The following is a 27,555-nucleotide window of genomic DNA, read 5'->3' as shown; positions in this document are numbered from 1 at the left end:
CATATGTGATGTATTTGTTTTGACAACTGTATTTTCAAAAGCATGTACTTTGTGCTTTGGAAGAGAGGAGTTGCGTAAATGAAACCGCTATTAACTTTTAATTGCCATATTTGTGGAGACTGGGTTGTTCTAATGCAAAATGAGGGGAGTGAATACTGTTGCAACAAGTCATCAAACTAATAAGGTTTAAAGACTGCGTAGGGTTATAAAATAATTTCTTGTGTTTATGTAAAAAAAAAAAAATCCACAGGGTTACTCTCTGGAATGACTATAATTATTATTGTGCTCTGTCCAAAAAAAATGTAATTATCTTCTTCATTTTAGTATTTTAAAAACTGGTTGGTACAGATTTCTTCCTGCAAAATAAAAAATAAACTAAACATGAGGGAACAGGTATAACAACACATTCTAAGATGTGCTGGCGGCTAATGATTTAATGAGACTAAGAATAAGGGCGGCATATCTCCATCCATCATTTTTATGCCATTCAAAGTTCCTGAAACAAGCTGCTGCTTGGAAAGTCTTAACACGTCACGCGTGGGTGGGTGCTTTTTTTTTTTTTTTACCTGTTAGTGTGGCACCTGTCCCGTAAGGCGGTGCAGCCAGAGGCATGTCACTCTCACTATCTGCTGGGTGACTTCTCCTTTCCATACCAGCAATGGCCGAATTTTAAAACGCACCACTGGAAGATAGGAGCGACTTTGTCTGTATGTTCTGATATGGTCAAAGCCCTAAATGTCAAATATGCTGAGAATGAAGATATTTGTTTTGCCAAAAGTCTGAAGAAGACTGGAAGAACTGCGGACTTTTAAAGTGTTCATAGCTGTGCCATAACCTGGTAAATATTTTCAGCTCGAAGAAATGGCTCTATCCCAGATCCAGTGCCTGGATGATAACAACGTAAACCCGCGGATCTACGAGTCCAAACCGGAGTTCTTCTACTGTGAGGAGCAGCGTCTCGCGCTTGAAGCGCTCCTCCGGGATGGTCGCGAGGCGTTCGCCAAGTACCTGGAGTCTCGCGGCCTGCGGGGTTTCCTCTCCGACCTGGAGCAGGAGACACTGGCCGCCGCTCTGGAGCCCTTTGACCCGGACGCGGAGCTTTTCTCCGGGGAGAGAGAGGGAGAGCCGGAGCCGCTGTCGTTGCAGTACTGGCCGGACGTTTCGGACACCTCTATCCCTCAAATGGACCTGGGCTGGCCTGACAGCGAGTCGTACAGAGGGGTGACACGCACGACAGTGTACACACAGCCCCCGATGGAGGGTCAGCCCCACATCAAAGAAGTGGCCAGAAAAATGATTGCACAGGCGCAGAAGGTAGGTGTTTGCAGTTTACTTCAGTGTCATATTTTCTGTATCGTCTCTATTATTTGATAAATGAGCAAAAAATAAAATAAAATAAAAATGTGCACATGTAAAAATGAACATTTAGTTTTTCTTTTATCTCATAGAATATCATATTTTTTGCTGTTCTGCTCTGAATAGCTGTATTCTTTTTTTCTGTGAGGTATGTGGTTCTTTGCCCGGGGTGGCATGGCTAGAGGAGCATTACAAAACGAAACAAATAAGTTTTTTTTTACCCAATTGCTTGTCCATTTATTAGAAAAAATCACTGAACACATTTAATGATGGTGATTATTGTGTGTGATTTTTAAGGTACATCTTGGCCCTTTATTTGTGAACATACAAAGATGGACATTTCTTGTACCCTTAGGAAGATGTTAGATAACTATTAGGAAAATTGCCCTTGTTTGGTTACAAATATTCTATATTGTAGTTTATAAAACATTCTCTGATATGTTTGAAATGGTCAAATTTAGTTACAACCTGTAAGGAAAGCATTGCCTTTTTTCAGAATAGTTGTTTTAAAACCTTTATACACCATGACCAGAATATCCAGTGTGTGCCTAATGTGTACATATTAGCAAACCAAACCATTCTGTTTGGCTTTATTATGGGAAACTCTCACATAAGTTTGATTTCTCAGCCCTAAAAGAGACTGTCAGGTAACTAGGTTCCCAATTTTAAAAAACAAAACTTAACAAAATTAAAACTGACAAACTGTATACATCATGTGAGGACCAGAGTCCATAGTCCATTGCAGACCAAGTGTCAGTAGAGAGTAAAGTGCAACGTGATTATGGTGTTTTATCAAAGAAGTACTTCACACTGAAACCGTCCCTGCAACATTAACGCGTGTTAAGCCGAATATTTGCATGAGCATGTGCAATGCACTGCCAGGGCGCATGTGCATGAGTCAGCTTATGCAACTGACTCATCCGAGGCCTCACAGTTTATGACGTGTTTTAGTCCATAGCAGCTGTTCTCCAGGAAAAATTATTTGAATGAAACATTCTCCGATTACTTCATTGAAATGCTTTGTCAATGGACAGTTGAATGATTTGCCCTCATTTGAATTGCTTCTCAACTACAGCAATTTCAATTATTTTGTGTGGGATCTATTATAATGTGCAAAGTCTAAGGCTTCAAACCTGCTAAAATCTAAGAGCATCACAATGTGTGCATTAATATGCACATTTTAAAGCTTGAACAGGTGGTACACATTATTTAAGATGACCCAGGGGGATATAAAAGTCATGCACACACTTATGTTTGCTTTTCCAGGTGATAGCCGTGGTGATGGATGTCTTCACTGACGTCGACATCTTCAGAGATCTGTTAGATGCCGGGTTTAAAAGGAAGGTGTCTGTTTACATCCTGCTGGAACGCACAATGCTACCTCATTTCCTTTCAATGTGTCGGAGGGCTAACATGCATCCCGGGCACCTGAAGGTAAGCTGCTGTTTCCCACCTCAAAGCCGGTATCAAAAAAACATCACAGAAATGTCTGTGTTGAGGCAAATTAGCTATAAATTAGCAAATTAGGACTTCATATAACAAGGGTAGGTGTGCCAGTTTGGTTTGGCATTCTCATAACTTTTTACAAAATGACTATCAAGTGTTACATATAATAAAAAGTGTCTCTCTGTGTTGCTGTTGGTTTCTCTTTTACACTGAATCATAAACACGCTCAAATTAAAATGCTTTGGATCACTCGGTTGGCACTGAACAAGAGGGTGTGTCTATGTTGGATGTCATTAAATGTAATTCATTGTCATAAAGCAGAGAGATGGTTGTGGTAACATAAAGACATGTCAAGTTAAGTAACTGTGACTAAAATGAATTGTAAAAAATGTGAACTCCACCCTTCACATTTACTGACTCCCCTGGTATAGATGTTCTAAAACCCTTAAAATAAATTAGTTTTTTTTATTGCAGTAGGACGATCTCACACTAAAAATTATAAAAATTCCAAGCTTTAATATGAATGCAATGACTCATTGGGGAAAATAATTCTTCATCAAGAAATAATTGTTTTATGTTGTTTTCAACAAAATTACTGGTGCCACTCCTATTTGAGATTTGCATAAAAAAAAATACAATTTAAGTATTTTTCTAAAAACATTTTTCTAAAAACACACAACCTTATTAGAGAAATCTAATGACCTTGGACAGAAAATAGACATTGTGTCACTGGGTCTTTCAGTAAATTTATCCCCAAAACCACGTAGAGAAGAGTGATTTTTAATGGCCATCTCAGTTCTGTGAAAGAAATGGCAACATGATAGAGGAGAAAGGACTCTGGGTAATCTCAAGAGACGTCACCAAAGAAATGGTAACACGATATGCAATAAGTGTGACACCATTTGTTCAGTAAAAAAAACCAATTGCTTAATGGGATTTGATTTGCTTTTCCACCGAAAATATGTACTTAATATTTCCAAAACGAGATTAGGATGACTTATTTGATCAAAATTCTTTACTAAATTGAATTATTTTGACAAGACAAGTTGGAGATACTATATCCAAATAAGTACAACGTAAAAGTGTCCCCCACATTTCTTTTTAGTCAGTTTTTATAATAAAAAGTGCTTAAACTTAGTTACCTGTTAATGATCTGGCTTCTGTTTTAGTGGTTTTCTAACATTTTCTGACCACCATCTCAGCAGAATAGATTTTAATGAAAATATCACAAACATCTTACTGGTGGGAGTTTTTGTTCTGCACAATAGTTTTCTAAATACGCATAAACAAGTCATGAATGTGTAAACTCTTTCTTTGCCAGATGATGGTTGTCAGCTGAGGTGATTCATACAGCGTGTAACAGCTTAACAGACTCTCAGTGCCATCTGGGTGCAACTTGCAAACAAAACAGCAGAAAATGCCACTGTGTCATTTGAGAGTTTCTAGTTTATGAACGTGAACTTCTGTTTGAATTGCTTATAACGTGATAAGTGAATGAAGACGTTTTGGTTGAGCAAGATTTTCTGTCCGTTTCGTCATTGTTGCGTTTCCCTTCATATGAAAATGAAGAGCATTTTGCTGCCTGCTGTTTCTCTCCAGGTTGTCTCAGTTCTGCCTTTCTTCTTTAGTGTGAGATGTCAAGTGCTATTCCTGCCCTTAGTAATACATCTGTGCCATGCACTTTTAGCCTGAAGTTGCCCTACTTTTTAAAATTAGTCAAGAACTAAACAGCAAGATGTCTCTGTTTTAGGGAAAAAGACAGTCGGCGTCTTATCATGGTTTGAGAGGCGTTGTTTTTACAACTCTGCTCAAAATGTCTTCCATACTTCTGTCATTTCCAGTCATAAAGCGGCACTCCTTCTAAGTGTGGAGCAATAAAGCAGCGTTAAAATATTCAATGGTTATAAAATCATTGAATAGATAGCAAACTGTGGTCTCATGACTATCAGTCTCATGATCTCACATTCATTCGGAAGGATGAAACACTCTCCTATCCACTGAGCAGCATAAATAACATGAATGAAGAAGAGGTTTCCTTTTCCTTAACACTTTGAAAATTGGCTATAGAGAAAATCAGTGGTAACTGTTAATAACCCTGATCAAGAATTGATTGAAATTTCAAATTGAACTCTATGTGCTACGACTAAATGGACAATGATTTTGTTATTTGGGAATTGAACCTTCAAAATATTATCTAAGCTCATAAAAAATAATTTATTAAACATTTATTGTCAACTCAAGAGCATCAGATAATTCAATTTATTATATGGTTCACACAGTGCTTCAAGGAAATGCAATCTGTGTTTTAACAGCATGTGAGGAAGCAGACAAATATTTATTGCTGAGTCATGTCCTTCATTTCTGTTGGGTTCTGCCTGAAGGGCACTGGAGGCTTTAGCTTTCCCTGTCATACAGCATAGTGGTGCCTTGAATTATTGGGGAGCAGTAGCTGGAGCAGAATCTGTTACGTCAAAGAAAATGGTATAACCTTTAATGATATTAATGGTGGTATATACACACTGGCACCCCTGCAGCTTCCGTTGACTGCTCGGGAAGTGTATATGTGGGGCAGCTGTAGAACATTAAAGAGGAGCTAATGCCAAATCTGCACAAGTGACAAGTCTGCAGGAAAGCTGCGACTGGGCGCCTGAATGAGAAGAAGGTGGCTGGCAGGAAGGAGGAAGACAAGTGTGACAGATTGAGATTTTGCTGCAAGCTGTAGGCGATGAGCTGCAGTTGGTGGAGGGCCGGATAAACAGGAAGGGGTGGAGGAACAGATGAGTTCACATACGAGTGAGAGAAAGAAGAATGTTACACCTCAGTAGGCTAAAAGAAAATTCGAGTCTCTTCATAATTGTTAGTTGTCCAACAATGTTTGTAAAATAATGGAGATAACAAGTCCAAAGACAGATTTTGCAAAAAATAATGTGCATATCCAGTAAGAGAAAGTAAGATAACATATTAGGTTATGTTGACACAGCTAATGTGTTTATTAGGAGAACAAAGAGAGAGGAAGAGAAAGTTAAAGGTGCAAGTGAAGGAATATATGTGTCTCTGCCCTTTAAACAAGCTATTCAAGTATCTTTCCACTACTACAAGCATGTGGTTGCACAATGTTTTTGCTGCAGTATTTTAGTACGCAATCTTTCTGGAAGACACTGAACACACTGACACTAAACTTCCATAACAATAACACAGATTACAACAAATAAATACTGGGCAAGTGTACTAACCATACAGCCACAGATAGAATGCCATAGTTTAGATCAAAATATATTAATGCAACTCATTGGTGAGAATTGAAAATTTTGAAAAGAAGAATGGACAAAATGCAAGTGCACAACACACTTTTGCCTTGTGCTGTTTTTTTTCCTCATAAAGTCCCAATGAAATATACTGAAGTTTGTGGATTTAATGTGCAAAAGGAGAAAATGTTTAGAGGTAATAAATACTTTTATTATTGAATTAGAAAATATAAAGTTGGTCCTAATAGAAATATCTGTTTGCGTTTCAGCATCTTCGTGTACGATGCACAGAAGGCTCAGAGTTTTACACTCGGTACTGCACCAGGATCAAGGGGCAACTCGGGCACAGGTTTATGTTCATTGATGGAGACAAAGCTGTGTCTGGGTCGTACAGGTCAGTGTACAATATGTATGATTACATGTGTATCGTGGATGGATTTTAGGGTTTCAGGATGGGGTGATTGGAATAAATAATGTATTTTGTTAATTTTAGGCTAAATTACTTCAATGATAGACAAGAAATAACTTCTGTCCATACAATAAGCCCTTTTGTTACATAAAATATTTTACTACACACTTATGGTAATAGGAAAAGTTTTGTCTGGTTTATAGTGGGGAAAAAAGGTTATATGTTTTTGTACAATTTATATAAATATGTGTCAAATATAGTATTTAAGTCTATTATCATAAAATTTTGGATTCCAAATTTGCTGAGGTAGAGACTCAAAATAACAGAACCTGTTTAAGTAATCTGTCTGCTCATATTAATGATCCTTCTTTATTATTTTTTTCTGTTTAGTTTCACATGGATGTCTTCACGACTGGATAGAAATCTCATCACTGTTACCACGGGCCAGGCTGTGGATGCTTTTGACCAAGTGTTTCGCTACCTGTATGTTACTTCTAGTTTTGTTGACCTCCGCCAAGTCACCACAGATCCTGAGCCTGAACCAGACACTCGACATCAGGTTTTATCTGTGGCTCCTCCTTCTGCTGCTGTTGCTAGAAAACTATACAACCCCAAATATGCCCTTGTTGCTTTAAGTAGCCCCAGCCCCGTGAACTCTAATAGCAATGTTGGCCCGAAAGAGCCGGAAGTTTCAGAGGAACCAAAAAATAAGAAGAAGCAAAAGAGAACACGTGAAGATCCGCCACAGGATGCTCCTTCTATCCATCCTGGACTTTTAGGTCTAGAGAAAGCATGCTTACTCTCATATCTGCCTACCTGGCCAGAACCTGATCCACCAAGCGATGTGATAGGGTTCATTAATATCCGAGACTCTAAAAAACCAACCCAAGTTCATCTGCAACGTTCTGAGATGTTTGAAATCAGCCAAGCAATCAAGTTTAGCAGTCCAATCAGCAAGCCACAGGAAACTTTGCCAGAGGTTGCAAAGCCCAGAAATCGAAATGCACAAAGTGAATCCAAGACTGATGGTTTGTTGGTGGATAAAGCAAAACCAGAAAAGAAAAGTGTAGGTCTCACTGACAATAACAATGAAGAAATGGCGCCTGAAAAAAACTCACCTTTGCACAGACAAAAGTTAAATTTCGACAAAAGCGAATCTCAAATTCTCCAAAAGCAGAAAAAATTGTGTTCAGATTCAGATTCAGGTCCAGTTTCTCTTATTCCACAAGCACTGCCACAATCTAGCATCAAAGCACTCACACCTAAAAATGAACAACCTTCACATAAAGCCCAAATTACCTCCACAACCAGTTCTTTGTCAGAGTCCCTCAAAGAATCTAAATGTGTAAAAGAACCTGAAATTGCGACTGTTTCACAAACACAAAGTACTTTTGTGGATGGAACAAAAACCCTGAAGTCAAACACTGCACAAAAATCTCAATTGCACAATCAAAATCAGTTAAATACAGAAGAACATAATATTGTGTCACATCAAGAGTCACACACTAATGCTGCTAATACACAACTTAAAATCTCCTCTGAAGAGACTTGTGACCTCCAGAACACTGACAGTCCAAGGCACATTGAAACTTCTTCTGCTTGTCCCAACCAATCTGAAAGTTTACTTTCCAAAAATACTCTTGTGACTATTACTACAGTGGCTTCAACCACAGCTACAAGTTCTTGTAATTCAACTCCCTCTACTAGCTTAACTTTGACCCTTCCTCCCTCCACGTCTTCTTTTCCAAAATTACCTTTACTCCCATCCTCTGCATCTTCTTTTACAAGTTCTGATACTCCAGACTCTAAGCTTTGTTCTGAGCAACTACTTAAACAAGATAGCGTCAATAGCAATACTGAGACAACTCCAGATATTGTTGTTGTTGAGAAGTCTAAAACCAGTTTAGGGCCACAAATTATTACTGATGCTTCCGCTTTAACAAGTTTGGTGCAAACATCTGCAGTAAAAAATCTTGAGAGTGGCCCAGATTTGCACAGAAACAGTGTCAGCAAAACAGGACATCCAAAACAAACAGAGAACACAAATATCCCCCAAGATACCAAACAGGAAACACAGACTTCCAAAAATGCGTCAAATCAAGAGTCACATGGCTATACTGCTGATACACAACATAAAGTTTCCTCTGAAGAGACTTGTAACCTCCAGAATGTTGGCAGACCAGGTCACATTGCGACCTCTTCTGCTTCTCCAGCACAATCTGAAAGTCCTCTTTCCAAAACTTTTGTGACTATTACAGCAGTGCCTTCAACCACAGGTACAAGTTCTTGTAATTCAGCTCACTCTACAAGCTCACTTTCAACCAATTCTCCCTCCACCTTTTTTCCAGAATTACCTTTACTCCCATCCTCTACATCTTCATTTACAAGTTCTGTTGCTCCAGACTCTATGCCTTGTTCTGACCAACTACTTAAACAAGGCAGAGTCAATGACAGTACTGAGACAAATCCAGGGAGCTCTGTGGACAAGAGGTCTAAGACCAGTTCAGGGTCACAAATTATAACTGATGCTTCCGCTTTAACAAGTTTGGTGCAAACATCTCCAGTAAAAAATCTTGAAAGTGGCCCAGATATGCAAAGAAACAGTGTCAGTAAAACAAAGTATCCAAAACAAACAGAGAACACAAATATTCCTCAAGATACCAAACAGGAAACACAGACCGTCACTTCCCAAAATGTGTCAAATCAAGAGTCACACTGTAATGATGCTGATACACAACTTAAAATCTCCACTGTAGAGACTCGTAGCATCCAAAACCCTGGCAGTCCAGGGTACATTGTGACTTCTTCTGCTTCTCCAGCACAATCTCAAAGTTCTCTTTCCAAAAATAATCTTGTGACTATTACAGCAGTGGCTTCAACCACAGGTACAAGTTCTTGTAATTCAGCTCCCTCCACTAACTCACTTTCAACCAATCCTCCCTCCACCTCTTTTCCAGAATTACCTTTACTCCCATCCTCTGCATCTTCATTTACAAGTTCTGTTGCTCCAGACTCTAAGCCTTGTTCTGACCAACTACTTAAACAAGACAGAGTCAATGACAGTACTGAGACAACTCCAGGGAGCTCTGTGGACAATAGATCTAAGACCAGTTCAGGGCCACAAATTAAAACTGATGTTTCGTCTTTAACAAGTTTGGTGCAAACATCTCCAGTAAAGAATCTTGAGACTTTGCAAAGAAACAGTGTCAGCAAAACAGGACGTCCAAAACAAACAGAGAACACAAATATTCCTGGAGATGCCAAACAGGAAACACAGGCCGTCAATTCCCAAAATGCGTCAAATCAAGAGTCACACAGTAATACTGCTGATACACAACTTAAAATCTCCTCTGAAAAGACTTGTAACCCCCAAAACCCTGGCAGTCTAGGGTACATTCCAACTTCTTCTGCTTCTCCCATACAATCTGAAAGTTCACTTTCCAAAAATAATCTTGTGACTATTACAGCAGTGGCTTCAACCACAGGCACAAGTTCTTGTAATTCAACTCCCTCCACTAACTCACTTTTGATCGATCCTCCTTCCACTTCTTCTTTTCCAGAATTATCTTTACTCCCATCCTCTGCATCTTCTTTTACAAGTTCTGTTGCTCCAGACTCTAAGCCTTGTTCTGACCAACTATTTAAACAAGACAAAGTCAATGACAGCACTGAGACAACTCCAGGGATCTCTGTGGACAAGAGGTGTAAGACCAGTTTAGGGCCACAAATTATTAATGATGTTTCTGCTTTAACAGGTTTGGTGCAAACATCTCCAGTAAAAAATCTTGAAAGTGGCCCAGATTTGCGAGGAAACAGTGTCAGCAAAACAAAGTATCCAAAACAAACAGAGAACACAAATATTCCTGAAGATACCAAACAGGAAACACAGACCGTCACTTCCCAAAAGAGAAAGGGTAAGGAAACTGATAGAAAACACAATGACAGAGCAGAAGTGCACTCTGTTACTGAAAACCAACTTGAAACAAAGTCAGATATTTCAGCAAAAGATTCATCAAGTACAGCCATTGTGAATATTAATGAACTAATCCCTAAAAGTGTTGATTCAAAGACACATAGATACTGTATAGCCACATCAAGTAACAGCACTTCTGATAAAACCCTGACTAACTTGGAATGTGCCAAAGCGACAAATACTCAGACATACCTTGCAAGATGCCATGAACCTCAAATAATATCATATAGTAACTTTACAATAGATGATATAAATAATACACAACCTTTGGAAACTTCAACAGCTCCAACAAATTGGATATCACACAACACTTACATACTCAAAGAAAACCATGATGGCAGTATAAACAGTGCTGCAAATGCACTGAGTCAGCCTGGTAAACAAGCACAAGTCCCATCAGTAGACGGCACAATCATCACTTTAAACTCAGTAAAACAACACACGCACAACACCTTTCTAGAACAAGCTTGCATAACACAAGGAGGTGCATACACCTCCAGAAAAACACTTAATTTACCCTTTTCCAATGTGCAAGCAATGGATTTTAGTTTGCAAACCAACAAACAAGAATCACAGTTACCTGCAGCTGATGTACAAAGTTCAGCTCCAAAAGTGTCTCCTCCAAATCTACCTACCACAGATTCACAAACAACCTCGCCAGACCTACAAACGCCTACAACTGATATCAGTGATGATTACTTATCATCAAGAGAGGACTCCACTACCTCTGAAGAGTACTTTGAATGTAGTGAATCTCCTTCACATGAACCAGTGCTTGACACAAGTGGGTGTTGCAGCTATGGGACAGGAAAGAATAGCAGCCCAACTAACTCAGCTTGTCATTTTTCAAGAAATGTTGGCACTAGTTCTGCTGACTTGGATAATATTTCTAGTGTTTCTGGATTAACCAATTCAAGTCATAGTACTTCTTCCAGTGAATCCAGTATTTTATCTTGGACTTCTAGAGAGCCCCCTACCTCTCTGCTTGGGACAAAAGGCCAAAACAGAGAGTCAAATATCACAACTAGAAGAAATAGCAAAGAAGGTGCTAAAAATGAGGTAAGCAGTAGCAACACAGAGAAAAAGAAGGAGCGAGTACACCAGAGCATGGAGGGTACAAACAGTAAGGAGTTAAATCGAATGCCTAGGTCTTTGAAAAGGGAGAGTGATTTAAAAGAAATGGCCTTAAAACTCAGTAAGGCCTCTGGGGGACAGGTTGAAGGAGCCACGACAGATGGAGAATCAGTGCAGAAAGAAACAAAGCGGTTGTCCACTGGTGAACTTAAACCAGAAAGGGTTTTATCTGAGGGAAAGAAATCCCTTTCCAGCAAGGATAAGCCAACGAACCAGGCTGCACTAACCCCCGGCCATATGGAGATAAGACAGAGGCAATCTACAAGGGAGACAACAGGACAGAAGGTATGGAAATCACAAATGTTACATTTTCTTATTAGATCCTTTGTTTCTTTAGAGAGAATATAGACGTTTAATACCATCTAAATCCCCAATAGACGTTGATCAAAGTCACTGTAACCCTTCTGAAAAATTAGAAAGTGTATTTCTAAAGCAATGACAGTTACAGTATGTTGTAGTATTGTCAGTAGCTGTGAAAAAACAGTCATCAGATATAATATTATCATCTCCCTGATCAAGTGCAGTGCCCCTTTTTTGCTGCTAAATATACCTGACCCACTGGATCATAGACTTCTATAAATCCTTGAAGGTATGCTGTGAAATGTTAACAAAACGTTAACAGTAGTCTGGTCAGTTTTTTTCTTTGTGGTTAGGATGCTTTATCTTCCTGTAAATGGCCGTACCCATCTCGGATTATTTTTACCACGCTGTCTAGTTGAGGCTATGCAGTTCTATTCTCAACAAACTGCAATTCACTTTGTATTCAAACTTATCAGCCTCATCAGACTTACGCAACTCTGAGACAAACAAAATGCTGACTTGTTGAATGAAATATCTTAAAACTACCAGGTACCATTACAAACAGATAATCAGTTTTCTTCACTCCACTTGTCATTGGTTATAAAAGCAGTGTAAGTTACAGTGCAATGTAGACGTTTTCTGTAATTTGTCCTTTTTATTAAGTGAACTGTTGCCCTGTTTTACCTGTTAGTTAAATATGCCTTCTGTGTTTCTGCAGCCTTTGAATCCATCACCCAAATCTCAGCCACGTCAGCAGCCAGGCAGCAGAGGTTCTTCACCTTCGCGACCACTGAGTTCCACTAGAGGCTCCCAAGCTCAGGCACCTCGTCCTTCGGGAATCCGTGATCTTAGCCAACCAGAAAGCAGGGCTCTTCAAAGTAATGTCAAAGAGTTTGTTTACAAGCCACCTCCTCGCAGATCACAATCCAGATCCCCCTCTCCAATGAAAGCTGCTCCTACTGGGTCTGCAGCCGGGCGAAAGCAGGTCTCCCAGAGCCAGCTGCTCACTTGGCAGCCTCCAGCCGCGCAGACTCGGTCAAAGTTTGACCCACCACAAATCAAGGCTGCAAAGCAACAGGCCTCCACTCTCCACACACTTTCCAGCTTGCAGCCTCAGGCCCACCCTCTTGCCTCTAGTCAAGAAGTGTCTGAACAGGCAGCTCAAGAAACAGAAGAAGCAAGGGTTCCTTTTAACTTATCTCTCAGCAGGTTATACAACTTTAAGGGATTAAGGGACAAATGGACCAAGCTGCCGACTCAGAGCAGGAGAAGTAGAACTGGCACACCGGTAAAAGAACGTAAAAGCACAAGTTAATAATGTTTAGCTGTTGTCCTGTTATCGCAATATGTTATTGAAACATCAGACCAGAGAACAGGGATTAAAAACTATCTAAGTCAAAGCTGAAAATGACAATTAAGTGGCTGTTTTTTATATTATTTGCTATTATTTCTGAAAAGTTTATGATGTTTTCTTGTACTTCTTTTGAAAGTGTTAATTTTGCACACTGTTATTACATAATAAATCTCAGACATACTATATGTCAGGCTGCATGGAGTACATGCCAAAATTTGTAGAATTAAATACTTGAGTCTTTAATTTTGTTCTCACTTTATTTGGTGGTGCATATGAATTTGCCTTTGCCTTTTTGTTCAGTTTATAGTTTACTGTATTAGCAAGTTTATTTACATATTTTTGATTGGTTTTTAAACAGCATTCTGCTGAAGTGCAGTTTTGAGTTGGGAATATAATGAAAACAATGAACTGATTCCACCAGCCGCGACACACAGTGCCTTTTCAATCCAAAACATTATGACAGTTTTAATGTGGTTTTCCTGCTCTGACCTTCTGTTTAAACAAGATTTTGCAATAAAAATTTTGAAACACAACACAGGATGTTGTTCTATTGTTGTTCCTGGCATGTCGTACATTCTGTCGTGACTGCTTTGTATTCATTCACGGTGTGTCATCAAGCCTATTGATTCATTCTTTGTTTACACCAAAATCCATTTACATTCAAATGCTTTTGGCCAGAAATACAAAGTCACAATGCCTTCGCCCACAGCCAAGCACGAGCAAGAACTGTGGGGATGAACACAGTAAACACCTGAAAGGCTTGTTATGCAAAAGACGGACCCAGATGTCCTGCAGATTACGACGACAGGGCACAAAAAGAAAAATGAACAGGTCATGTAATTAGATTAAAGGGTGTTTTTTTAGGGCTGCACAGTGGTGCAGTTGGTAGCACTTGCAGAAAGAAGGTCCTGGGTTCGATTCCCGGCCCAGGGTCTTTCTGCACGGAGTTTGCATGTTCTCCCTGTGCATGCATGGGTTCTCTCCGGGTACTCCGGCTTCCTCCCACAGTCCAAACACATGACTGTCAGGTTAATTTTTCTTTCTAAATTCTCCCTAGGTGTGAGTGTGTGTGTGTGTGCATGGTTGTTTGTCCTGTCTGTCTCTGTGTTGCCCTGCGACAGACTGGCGACCTGTCCAGTGTGACCCCGCCTCTCGCCCGGAACGTTATCTGGAAATAGGCACCAGCAACCCTCCCGAGCCCTCTAAGGGACAAGGGTGTAAGAAAATGGATGGATGGATGGATGGATGGTCTTTTTAAAACTTTTACCCATCCTTTGTTTTATTGTATGCCACATATTTTCATGTACTGTTTTGTTAAAGTATTTACACCCCTGGAAAAGTCAAGGAGTTTCACAGATGAATTTTTGTTTTGTTTTGTTTTTAGGGATTGGATGTGTAACAATATGTTTCCAAGAAATGAATTTTAACTTCAATACAAAGTAGAATGAATTCAGTATTTTATGAATCATTCATGGCTGCACTTTGAAGCTAAGGGAACCCTATCAACTAAGATCATTCATACATCACCCAGACCTCAGAACTGAAAAAAAAAGGGAATTAAATTACCAGAACTGTCCAGCTGGGGTTTATTACTCACATTATGTTTGATAGCATGTAGCAATTTTGCAGGTATCAGTCATAATTTATGTCAGACCTGCCTGTGAGTTATCACCTGACTCCAGACTCTAAAACAGGGTTTTGCTAGCATTTTTAAACATCAGTCATTTCATTCTTTCATGTAATTTGCAGAAGTGTTGAGGAAGAAATCTTTCCATTTCATGTTGCTTAAAAGAAACCAGGATTCTCATGTGCAATAGTTCTCAAGGTAACCTGTATTTTATGACCACAATGCTATTTGTGGTGATATGTCTCTTTTCCTCTAGTTGTCTGTTACAACTTAAATGTACAACCTACAAATGTTAAATGTACTATTATGGTCTGACACAAAGGACAGCAAGAAAATGAATGAAAAAACAGCCAACATTTCAAAAGGTGAAGACTAATATAAAAATGCGTTACTGTATTAAGTTACTGTATTCTGGTAAATATCACATTACAAAATTGTTAACTTGTAAATCTATATGACAAGTCAGTGCTTTAGAACATTTTGGCAATCAAGGGACAGGAAGTAAGATAGAAAAACAGGTCTTGCTGTCCTGAGGTGGGATGGAGTTCACATATCTAAAGAGTATCAAGGTTCACAGAGTTTTAACTTATTAATCTAGTACTGAAAGGTTTTTCTTCTTCTTTTTCTTCTTTGTCTCAATTTCCTCGTCTTTATCTATTGTTCCATTTTGCAGAATTGGTTCCTCGTTACAAGTCTCTATTGGTTTCACCTCATTTCTGTCCAACTGTTTATACCTATTGAAAGTTTAATTCTGTTCTTGCTTCAGGCTTTTTTTCACCAGTGCTGTATAATTATGTTTTTTTTACTGTTGTTCTTTCTTCTGATATTTGTTTTGTTTGGTCCCCTGCCCTGCAGCACCTTCTGTTATGAAAGTTTTTAGGGGTTTTTTCTAATCTGTCAGCTTTTCTGATGTAAGTTTGGGACATACCGACAACCTGTTTCTTTTGAACTCTGTGTTTGACTAAAACCTGCTGAGACTTCAATTTTGTATACCCAATATTTTGTGTAGTCATGAGATCCTGGCTGGCTTCGACCACTTTTGTTGTATATAAAACCTGTTTGTTAGTGTTTAAGCACCTTCCTCTGTAGTTATTTTACAAGAAGTTCTGTGGAATAAATACTAATCAATCAATAAGTCAGATTCATTTGTATAGCACATTTTAGTAGCAAGGCAGTGTGCTGCATAATAAAAACACAAAATTACAAAGTCTTAAAGAAAACAACCAAAAAGTCAACAGTTGAACAAACATTACATTTTGATGAGTGCCATCAACAGAATCATCCATCCATTTTCTAACACCTAGTCCCCAGTGGGATCGGCAGGCGTGCTGGTTCCTATCTCCTGCTAACGTTCCAGGCGAGATGCGGGGTCACCTGGACAGGTCGCCAGTCTCAACAGAATCATATACATCAAATATTTGGTCTGTGTTTCATTTAATGTGGTTCAAAAGCAAATCGCAACCATACTTGGAGGACTCAGTGAGCATGCTGGAGGGAGAAGGTGCAGAAAATCAAAGAAGAAGAAAAACGCTGCAGGTTACTGAGCCAAATATTTGGGAAACAAAAGAAAAACGATCAGAATTGAGCTATTCTAAAGATTTTTTTAAATGGTCAGATTTTGTGAATTTTTACCAAATTAGTTTTTAGGAATAGAATCCAAACCCAAACAATGGCAAACACATCAATTAAGATTAAGAAATGCTAGAGAAATCCAGAGACTGCACTTTTTCCCCCATTTTCTTTTAAAATATAAACAATTAAATTTTTAAGATCTGTAACTTTCTGAACTACCAGAGTTTTTCAGAAACTACATAATTATTTTCTATATTTTGCAATTGGAAAGATGTGCAAAGTGCTAGGTTTGTCTATTTTTGTGAGCAATGGTCAGTGAAGTGACCAGCAGTGCACAGCAACACTGGCACTTTCTCTGGCAACTGATTAACAGACATTTAAGTTGTAGTAATAATATGATGGAAACTTCCAGCAGTTTTTAAGCTACATAATTTTAAAATCTTACAACAGCTTGATATAGTCGGGTCCTGGGTTGCTTTGAGGTTTAATTTATTGATTCTAGTTTCATTATTCTGTATTCCTGAGTCTCTTTCTTGGATTAGATCAGCCTCGTTTCTGCTTACCTCAAGTTCTTCTTAGTGGTTCTAGCTTACTATGTTTATTTCTTCCTTACGTCTAGTTATTTCTTAGATACATTTTTCTAGTTCCCCTGACTGTGTACTCTTCCTCGCTTCTTGCTGCCACTCTCTTGCTCTCCTCAGCTTGCCTTCTGCTCCTTCACACATGCACCTCGTTTATAATCAGCCATCTGTTCCTTATTCAGTAATCAAACTCCCCAGTATATATGCAACTTATTATCAGTCACTCCTTGTTGGTTCCTCCAATTAAATCCCTTAATTCCATGGTTTATCCTTTTGGCCTTTTTCCTGTATTTTTTTGCTCTGCTCTGGCTGCCTGTGTTTTTGTTCATTTTTTATTACGTGTTCATCATCAACTTGCCATTTCTGCCTCTCTGCATTTGGATCGATCAGTCCACTACTCACCATGACAGATATTGCCCAAACTTGTAAACTGCCTAGATTTACTCCCTACTCATACATTGCACTTTATGCTTTTATTGTCTATTTACAATTATAGCTGTATATTTTTACTATACCACAATCTGACCAGTCCACTGTGTTGTAGCCTATTCTCTTTCATGTGTCTCATGCAGCTTGAGTCTGCAGGCTTTAGTGTGTTTGTTAGCTTTGCTTGCTCTTGTTTTGGGCCCTGTCTTGAATTGCTGTAAAGCACAGGGACAGATATGAATGTAGTCTACTGCAAGTAAGACATTGACTGCACATAGCCAGTCCTGACAACCTCACTATATTTTTTCTTACTCTCTGCATCAAGCATTGCAAATGTCAGTGTTTTTTTTTACCACACACATAGAAAAGTCCTGTGTGTAAATGACTAAATTGGCTCATTTTAAGAGAAATAACTTATTTTATACTAATCCAACACCCACACAGCCAAATCACAATTTATCCACTCTCCTTAAAGTCTTTTATGTGGGTTCAGACGTTGGATACAAAACACACTTATGCATTACGACATCACCCATTCAGGCTTAAGCTACAAACTCATCATGGCTTATAATGTCAGATTTACACTCGGCCTCAGATGTCCCAGTAAAAACAAAGCTGAGACAATGAAACGACATGCACAGCTTACAACTCTTTTGTCGTTGCTTTGTTGGACTGACTCGGGGCTTTCGGGAGCCGAGCGGGTTCACATGAGTAAGAAGACGTACTTGTGCAAATGCGTGACCGGTTTGAAGGTGGGGCGTGGGGGTTGTCAATTCATACTTGTTTCAATTAGCAGTTTTACATTCTTTGTTTGTTTTTTTTTTTTAAGCAGAGGTGTTTGGTTGCTCTGCTTTGATTAAATACACAGGGGTCATTTTACTTCTTTTGTTTGCCTGCAGTGTGAAAATCTGACAACAAAAAAAAAGACACAAATATGACATTTGCGTTCAGTTTCGTTCTGGGAAGTCGAGTTTCACAGAAAGAAATAAGCTGATGTTGATGCCGACGGTGACGAAACGATGACAGAGTTTGTGTTTTTATAAAATGCGTCACTCCAGATTGTGAGTGTGCATATTGATCCATTGAGTTGTGCGTTAAGCTGTTCAAATGAACTCATGCAATAATGAAATATTTTCTAAACTTGATGAGCCTGTTCTTTACCTGACAAACATGTGTGCACCACCTCATGACCCCCCCCGCCTGCCCCTCCCCCCTAGCCCTCTTTCACTGGGGTTGCAGTGTCCACAATCACTTTACAGCAGATTGTACTGGAGACGTAATGAGCCATAGAGGCAACAACATGCAGCTGTTTTTAACCTGTGCATGGTTGGTTGTCGCCCGGCCTTGTTTGTCACATCCCTTAATGTTTAAACGCTTTGAAACATTTCTTCAAGGGTTTGTTCTCTTGTCTTTTCCATTTTGAAGTGTGGATAAGCTATTGGTTAATGATTAGTGATGTTGTAAAAATAGTAACATAATGGATTTGTTTCTCCTCTCAATATAAGTATTAAAAGTCAAGCTTTTTTGTGTGATGTCATGCTCCTGCAATGCCACTTTAATTTATTTCAAGCCTTTTGCACAATGGTATATCATTCACAATACCAAATAATTCTGGCATCAAACTGAGAAACTGCTAGGGGAACTTGAAACTTTGAAACCCTAAGGCAGAATTTGAGAACCATCAATACTGAATGCTCATGTTAACTTGTGTATGCATGTTCAATTCTGCATACTGCAGTGTGCATTCTGTTATTTTTAAAAACATTTTTTTAACTTTTAATTAAAATAGAGCATCAATTTTACTGTGCTTTGATATTGTGATTTTAATTGGACTAAATCTGACATTTAAAAAAGAATTGAAAAACAAAAAAATCCAGGAAACAAAGATGAAGCTGTTCTTGAAAACAAAGGGAAGAGAAGCACATAAAAAGCTTGACGAAGAGCAACGCTAGGACACGTTTTACGAGCTAGTCTCATTAAAAATGGAATCATATCTGTTCAATCTGGGAGTGTGAATTTCCATCAGTACATAAACATTAACTCGATTTAAACCAAAATTGTAAAAGATAAACTTGACAACAGTAACTCTATGAAGAAATGTACAACCTGCTTCTTTTACACGCAATAACATCTCTTCAGAAAGCAACAAGGAACAAAATGTATTCAGTAAGCATTGTGCGCTTGCACCTCTCGGTGACCTTACCAACAAAGACATGCAAGTGTTTAGTTTGTGTTTGCTCTCTGATTGGCCCTCAGCGTTACATTCAACATACGCAGAGAAGCTGCTTATTGTGGTCTTAAGCAGATTCGGATGCTGCATTAAGTCAACTGAAGCGGCATTAAAAGCAGGACACCAAAATGCGTCGTGGCAGCACACAAAAGCTGCGGGGCCCACCCTGTCGAACTATTTGCAGTTTGCCTGCCGTCTTCAGGCAGCGGCAGATTCGCTCCTCTCGCCACACGCACACTTACAATTTAAATGTCTGTTACGCAGCTTTTACGTCAGGATGTGCAGGGCTGACATCTGATCAGACCGCCATTCCTGGTAAAAACATAAAAAATACATCCTGTGTGGAAGACAGAGCAGGTTTTTAAGCAGCGTCAGGGACTTGCAGCTCTCCCGGGTGAGTTATGTGTACATGGGTCTGCTGGGAGGCAGGGAGGGTGTGTTGCATTTTTCACAGGGAGATCAGGTACGGCGGCTTGTTTGTAGCGACGTGCGGTGCCAATTTTGGCTGCTCTCTTTAAATTGCCATCGAAATATCCATGCAACTCCCAAAGACCAACGACTCAACGCCACAGACTCAGTCCAATAAAAACAGTGACATTTGTTGGAGTCCAGGTTGAGCAGCAACTGAAACAAAGTTGTTATGTAGGTATAATAACAGCGATTTGCTCCTTTACGTTGGGTGGGGAATGATGTGAGTTCATGGTCAATTTTAGAGTTCAGTGTTTGGATGTGTGCAATGCTAGAGATTTTTTGGGGTATTTATTTATTACATTTTCTTAAAAAAAATAACCTTCTATACCTTAACCTTAAAAAAAGACAACAGTCAGTAGCTATAAAGATTTTGTGCAGCTTTCTGGCTAAATGCTTCTTTGTCGACCTCCCAGCTTTTAAGCAAAATCTAGGTCAGGAGAACGGTTATGCGATTTCTGACATTTTAGACCATCTTTTGTAAAGATTAGCTTCCAGTATTTTTGAAAATCACACATATTCCACATCCAGACTGAGCAGCAAACGTGAACCAAACATCAACCGGCTGCTTTATGAGTTTCCTACGTTGTGCGGCGATGTTGTCCCTTGAAGCTGTTTTCCCGGGGAGCATCATGTTCCAGCAGAGCCCAGTCCTACCAGAAAGCAGGTTTGCCTTCTCCTCCGAAGCACTGTGACACAAACCTCTGTGCGAAACTGTCAGTTGGTGTCGTGTGTTTGTGTAGGGTATCGTCTAACAGGAGAAGCTCTAAAATATGTGTGTGAAGTACCATTATGTTTACTTCTTTTTGTGGCATCTAACCCTAATTCTAGTCTAAAGTAGCTTCAAAGGACATCTTATTTGCGATAAACCAAGTTTGTAAGCAAATAGCTAAAAGGTGTGTTGTGCATTTATAATCAGCTCTTCTATTTGACCGCAACGACAGAAAGCAGACTAAAGAGGTTGTGAACACCAACACCTGCAACAATATTCAAATACTTATTTCACATCCGTAATTAGTGAAATATCCACGCACATTTGACAGCGTATTTTACAAACGCACCCTTTGTAGTATTGTTTGAAAAACATCTGTTGCAGGTGGTAGATCTTTCGACCGTAGCTGTGTTGCACTTCTGCTTTTTCTGCATGACATCTATGAGTTGCGACCACATTGTGCTAAATTTATTGAGCAAGGCGTGCTCAATAAACTTCACAATGGGTTTTTCTCTATTTTGCGTAGTTCTGAGAACCTCCTTCAACACTCACTACAATGCCTTTCCGATGTTAAGCTATTCTGCACTTCAAAATAATAATAATGCAGAGCAGAAGGCAGGGTCCTACTTTAGGAAACAAAAGGATGTATGGTGTTATTATGCAGTCTGAAAAAGTTGGGGAAAACATTTTTCTTTTCTTTTTTACTTTCTAAGTATTGTGGCCTGGCTTGTGTTCCTTCCTTCTTTCGTGCTGTTAACATATCTCTGCTATGAATGCGAACGTTTGTATTTTATGTTATATTTTGAAATGGTTCGAAAGGACCAAAAACCACGGAACGTTGATTCTGGAAAAATAGGTCATTTTTAAAATAACAATATGGAAAAATGCGTGAAGAAAGTCATGGAATGTCAAACAATTTTATATCCAGTGAACCATCCGCTGGTCCACTTACTCTTTTGGCATTCAGCAGTTTGTCGGTGAGGCCTTTAATTAGTCCTGTCAGAAAAGGTTAAGAATAAAATCGGAAAAAATGTTGGGAAACGGAATTAAAGACCACCGACTGTGGAAGAGATTTTTATGAATGGCTTTATTTGGCAAAGAGCAAGGAACCAATTCAACCAACTCATCTCATCTGAACTTCTAGCTGGATCAAAACAATTTCAGCACCTGAAGTTGCCTTTTTTGAGGTAATCGATGCTTAAAGGCTCAGCTACGCCAGGTTGTTGTCAGCCTGTCATCAAAAACATACAGACAGAACATTGAATAAAAGAAAGAAACAATTCCACCACACTCAAACTGGAAATCATGTTTTTTATCCAGTTACTGCCAGAGGCTCTTAAAGGCTCTGTTAAAAAGATATTCCTGGCACAGATTCGTATGCAGAGGAAAAGTGTAGCTGGATGCATTCGGGTTATCTGGGAGATTGTTTCAAGAAATAGCTTTTTTTTGTTAACTAAGGCTTAGAGAAGCTTTGAAAAAAGTTGCTCTCTGCTTCACCCCACAACCTAAGAGTAAAATAAAAGCAGCAGGAGTTATAAGTCTTTTAAAACCTTCTTATTCTCTGCTGTGCTAAGCAGCTGTATAAATAATAATCATCATCATCATCATATTTGTCCAGTGCCAGGAGATGCTCCACTCCAGATGATGCTGTTAAAGGTGACCCACACTGACTTTTGATGTTTATGCTTGTCAGAAGTTGATGGCACGCAGCCCGTCCACGCTGCAGCACATGCAGACACGGACAGAGACACAGAACACAGAGATGACCCGCGGCTTCCTGTGGAACATCTCTGCTGCATCCTTCTCAGCATCTTCTGGGGATCGTTAAAGTCTCCTACATTAAAGCCTTTGGAGCTACTCTACAACCTGAGGCTATGGCGCCATCTGCTGGTTTCTTTTGGTTTCTTGAACTCAAATTATCAGAATACAAAAGACTCTTGCATCCAAACTAGAGTATTATGACAGCAACAATAAAGAGAGCTTCATTTAGTCTTTGAATATCGATATTAAATACTTAGTTTCAGCAAATTAATAATTTAGGAATTGGACTTTGTCTCCCTCTAGTGGAGGAAGAGATTTTGTTCATTACATGCAGCCAGAAGAAGGCCACACTTGATTGTCAGAAGTATTGGCTCAATAACACAAATATGAACTTGAGTGGCAGGCTATTTTTAACTCAGAGAGTTGATTGTGATGTCAGCCCATCATCAGCTATCTGGGCAAACTTTTCACAAGATTCAGATGTGGTTTTTTGAGGGGTTAGGGAGAGATAAAAAAATAAAAAATAAAAATTCTTCTAGAAGATCATATTTGAGGTCAGACAGTAATGTCGAACTAAAAGATCTGGCTTGTAGTTTTCTAATAATTCAACCCGAAAGTGTTTTACTGGCTTTACATGAGGGATCTGTGAAGGCCACTAAAGTTTTTCTACACTATGTCTTTATGGATTTTGTTTTGTTCACTGGAGGGCAGTCATGTTAGAACAGGAAACGACCAGTCGTTCCTGCTGCCATCTTTGTGGCAGCATTAAATTCCCCCAAAATGTCTTGTTGACAGCATGAGTCATTGTGAGTTCCTTTCATTGCAATCAAAAGGCTGAGACAAATTCTTAAAACACAGCTTCACACCATAGCCCCTTTGAATACAGCCAGGTAAATGCGGTCGTCTTGGCAAATGCCACATCCAGACTCATAATTGGACTGCTTGGATTCAGCTGCTTGGCCACAAAAGTCATTTCAGAAAGCTCTCTACTCTTTGTTCCTTAGCCAGTCTGACAAGAGTACAACAAACAACTCTTGATAGTACAAAACATTATCCTATCTAAAGTATGTTTTGGAAGACCTGTGGTTCATTAACAGGCACCTTTGCGCCCAAAAATCTGTCTTTCTCCTGGCAAATACAGAGGTACCCTGGAAGTAAATTTGTTAGGGTCTGTAAAAGACTGCGATGGAGATTTGCCCTCTATCAGGACATCTGAGCTCTTCCCATAAAACCAGAGTGGTGTGCTACCTTATTTTAACTCAAATTGATGTCAGTCAGGGTTCAGTTTTACTTGTACAAGAAAGGAGTTTGAAAGAGTTTGAAAATATATTCAAAATCCATCATAGACAAGAATGTGATATGGATGCAAAGTAATAGGCTTCCTATCCAAGATCTTGATGGCCTGATTGTATATCATCCCCAGTGGTTTGATTGGTCTGCTTGAGGCCAAGAGGTTATAAAGTAATTAGATTTTTTTTTCTAGGGGGAAAAAAAATAATAAAATCAAGAATATATCTGTACCATTAAATGGTAACAATGCTATTGTTAATAAAACGGCACAGAACATTCAATCAACTGGCAGGTTTTTTAAATTTTTTATTAATGGTGTGCAGAATAATGCTGATTCAACCGTATTTTCTATAAGATTTTCAAACATCTCTTTTAGTTGCTGTGGACTCACATCAATAAACTTTTTCCTATAGAGTAAAACTCCTTTTTTATTATTATTGTTAAGACTTCAATGCGTTTTGAAGCCTGAAGATAAGCTTGGAGAGGCATTGACTATAGTTAGTTGGAATAAATTATGTTTCACACGGTATGAAAAAACATGATCAGGAACACAAAGAATCGTTTACATTTTTTTATTGATCTTTAAAAAAAAAAAAAAAAAGATATAAAAACTTCCAGAAAAGAAAAGTACATGATGTGTGGCTGGTCATCAACCCAAATTCACACACGCGCACACACACATACTGTTTTGAGTTTGTATCATATCGTGTGCAAGTCAAAGCCTTTAAATCTGTGCATGATGTAACTGCTGTCATGTGTAAAGTCTAAGGCACAGGAACTCCTTCCTCTTATTTCCACCTAATCCAAAGAAGAAAAAAACAAGAAGAAGCTGCAAACAGGTGGCACACAATTCACTAAACAGAACCACATTCTTTTTGGCTTCTAACACAAGACCACATCCACAAAACCATCAACCTACTGCACTAAACATCAGCTTCTACTTGCACACAAAAAACTGTAAGAAATGACTACACACCTTTCAGAAAATTTGCACATATTTCAGGCTTATGACAGCAGTGAACTCTAGAGCAAAACATGACTTTTAAAAAACGATTTTAAGCTGAACGTGTACATGGTACAAAAAGATTTTTAAATGTTACAGTTTTAATAAAAACATCATTGAGGTTTTTTTAATGTTATTTTCTTAAATCAATAATAAAATAACAAAGGGTATTAACATTTGTGTAAAAAAAAGCAACAGTCAGTAGAACTGAACAGTTTAGAACCATAAATTAATAGTCTAATGCCACGCACCGTTTTCATGTTCATTATTAACAAGAATCAAGTCATTTCTGAAGGATACAATGAGCTGGATGTCATTAAAAATAACAAACTTCATGTCTTTTGCTGCTATTTTTATGTGGTAAAAGAATAATCTGCATCTGAGTATAAAACAGGAGGGAACAGGTGGCAGGATGAGGAGACCATGTTGTGTAACAGACGGAGAAATTTTCCAAGATAAAACCGTTCACTGTATGTTCTCCTACGGGCCAGCAGGGGGACCTCTTACTTCAAAAATCCGCAACAATGACAAGGCATTTGCATAGCTCATCTTGACTTCATCCAGCAGATAATGAAGAGCGAAGCTGGAATTTCAGGTCAGGACAGGACAGGATGGGACAGGATATGCATTCCAGGCAGCCTGGTAACTCAGTAATGATGGAGGGTGCAGTATGTTGGGCATGGGCTGTGACCAGGACCGTTGTGCAGCATGAATAAAGACCTGGGAATGTAAAACCAAGTCATAGAAGAGAGATGTATTATATCCACCATCAAGGACATCCCAAGGACTTTCTCGAGTTATTTAAAGGAGAGGGAGTTTTTGAGATGCTGACTCTCGGTAAAACCCAAGTTGAACTTTGAAACATAATCACCAGGGCTAGAAATGTAATGCTTAAGCTAGCCAAAATCTCAAACTGAATAATGTATAAAAAGGTATTCTTAATTTAAGATATATATTTTTAATAAATATGCAGAAAGGGTAACTTTGGAGCTAACGTTGCTAATGACAAAGTGAGCTAAAGGCAGTTTGCTTCTAAATACCAATTAGTGGGGGAGAAAGAGCTGCCTGGGCAACTTCATAACTTAGCACTCCCATCACACTACTGGCTATTTACTTTTCATTTAAATGGTGTAGGGAGAAGTGGTAGCTTTGGTAAATAACGTTTTAGAATTGCCTTTACTGTATATTTAACACTCTATGAAGCACAATTTGATCATCAGCTAAGTCAGGTTGTCACATATTTTCAGGACCTGTCAAAAAATTACATATTTTCACCACTGTGCAACAACTGCTACCCCAAAATAACACTAGCCAGTCTGTTATAACACTGTTCAAACACTCTGCATGCGCAGTTAAAGATTCATTCATCTCAGGATGAAGGAAACTTGAAACCAAAAGTAAAACTGTAAGCATGACCTACCTTCTTATTAATGCAGCTGATATACATCAAAATCAGATACAAACACACAATCGATTATACTTTTTAAATTATATATTAACTTTAGTCAGTTATTTGAAAGCTAAGTTTAACTTCACAAATTACATTGCTTGCTTCCAAATCATTAGAATCAACTTAAATAGAACAAATCTGACAGCATGAAGTAGACTAAGAAATCTTAAGCAACACATCATTCCCAACTAAAGAAATTCAGACAAAGATATGAACCAAAGTTATTGACATCTACTAGTACGGGAAAATCATCAAAGTGATTTCTAAGGTTGGAAGTGAGGCACTGTGAATAAATTGTGGATGCACTTAGTCTAGAAGATTGAAATTCCACCTACGGGCAAGCTGATTCTTAAACCTAGAAAAAATAAATTAAATAAAGATCGGGACAATCACAGCAAAATAATAAATAGATAAATAAAAAAACGTACCATGTCCTGTTTAATCGAACACTGTGGATTCCCCACCTGTGATCCCCATACATGCACACTATTCAAACCAGGCTTAGGCCTGTCGGTGCCCCAACATGAATAGCAAGATCTGAAACATTGTGACAGCAGCTGGACGGAAACATGAAAAATTAATACAATAAAATAAACATGAGATTTTTATCTTTAGGGTCTTTCTGTCACAGAAAGTCACATTTTAAAGACAACAGTGAGAAAAAACAAATACCAGTAATTTTTGGAAAATCTTTTTAACGCAATAAACAAAAATGTTGTTGGCTGAAGCAGAATCAAAAACACAACCCAACTAAGACCCTATAAGCAAGCCAGCATTACTTCTTCTGCACAGCTAGCTGCACAGGAAGTTAGAAAAGTAGCTGTTTCAAACTCCCTTTTCTCAATCAGTGCTGTCACTGTGCATTAGGACCATGACATTTTTTTAAAAGCCAGAACAGCTGTTTTCATATTACTCAGTTGGGAAACCCCACCTTTAGGAAAACTGTGTCCAGGCTGGTTTTGAATTTCTGGTAAAACCTAATTCCAAAGGGACCGCTCAGCTTCTGCTTAGTTCTGCAAAAACTCAGGAAAATGCTAATTTGAATGAAAACTTAGCTTAGCTCCAGCTTAGATGGGCATGGTAGGTCACAATCTTTTGATTGATTTGAAATATTAAAAAGCAACTTTGCTCGCATTGGTGGGCTTTATTAGCAGGCAGGAGACATATAACACAAGGCACAGTCACTTGCTCACTATGCCTGAATAGTAATAATAACTG

General features: G+C 38.8%; 1 protein-coding gene across 1 annotated transcript; it reads left to right on the top strand.

Annotated features, from left to right (window-relative positions):
- The first annotated feature begins 617 nt into the window (after positions 1-617).
- Positions 618-22,661, top strand: LOC116735463 (protein FAM83G-like). The gene is made up of 6 exons (XM_032587373.1): positions 618-1,320; positions 2,623-2,790; positions 6,317-6,441; positions 6,847-7,015; positions 12,582-13,151; positions 22,527-22,661. The coding sequence occupies exons 1-6, from the start codon at positions 862-864 to the stop codon at positions 22,659-22,661; spliced, it is 1,626 nt and encodes a 541-aa protein (XP_032443264.1). The 5' UTR covers positions 618-861.
- The last annotated feature ends 4,894 nt before the right edge of the window (positions 22,662-27,555 follow it).

The sequence above is a fragment of the Xiphophorus hellerii genome, chromosome 16, assembly GCF_003331165.1.
Source record: "Xiphophorus hellerii strain 12219 chromosome 16, Xiphophorus_hellerii-4.1, whole genome shotgun sequence".
Classification (NCBI taxonomy): Eukaryota; Metazoa; Chordata; class Actinopteri; order Cyprinodontiformes; family Poeciliidae; genus Xiphophorus; species Xiphophorus hellerii.
Note: the sequence above shows the minus strand (reverse complement) of the source record. Positions and strands in the feature narration are given on the sequence as shown.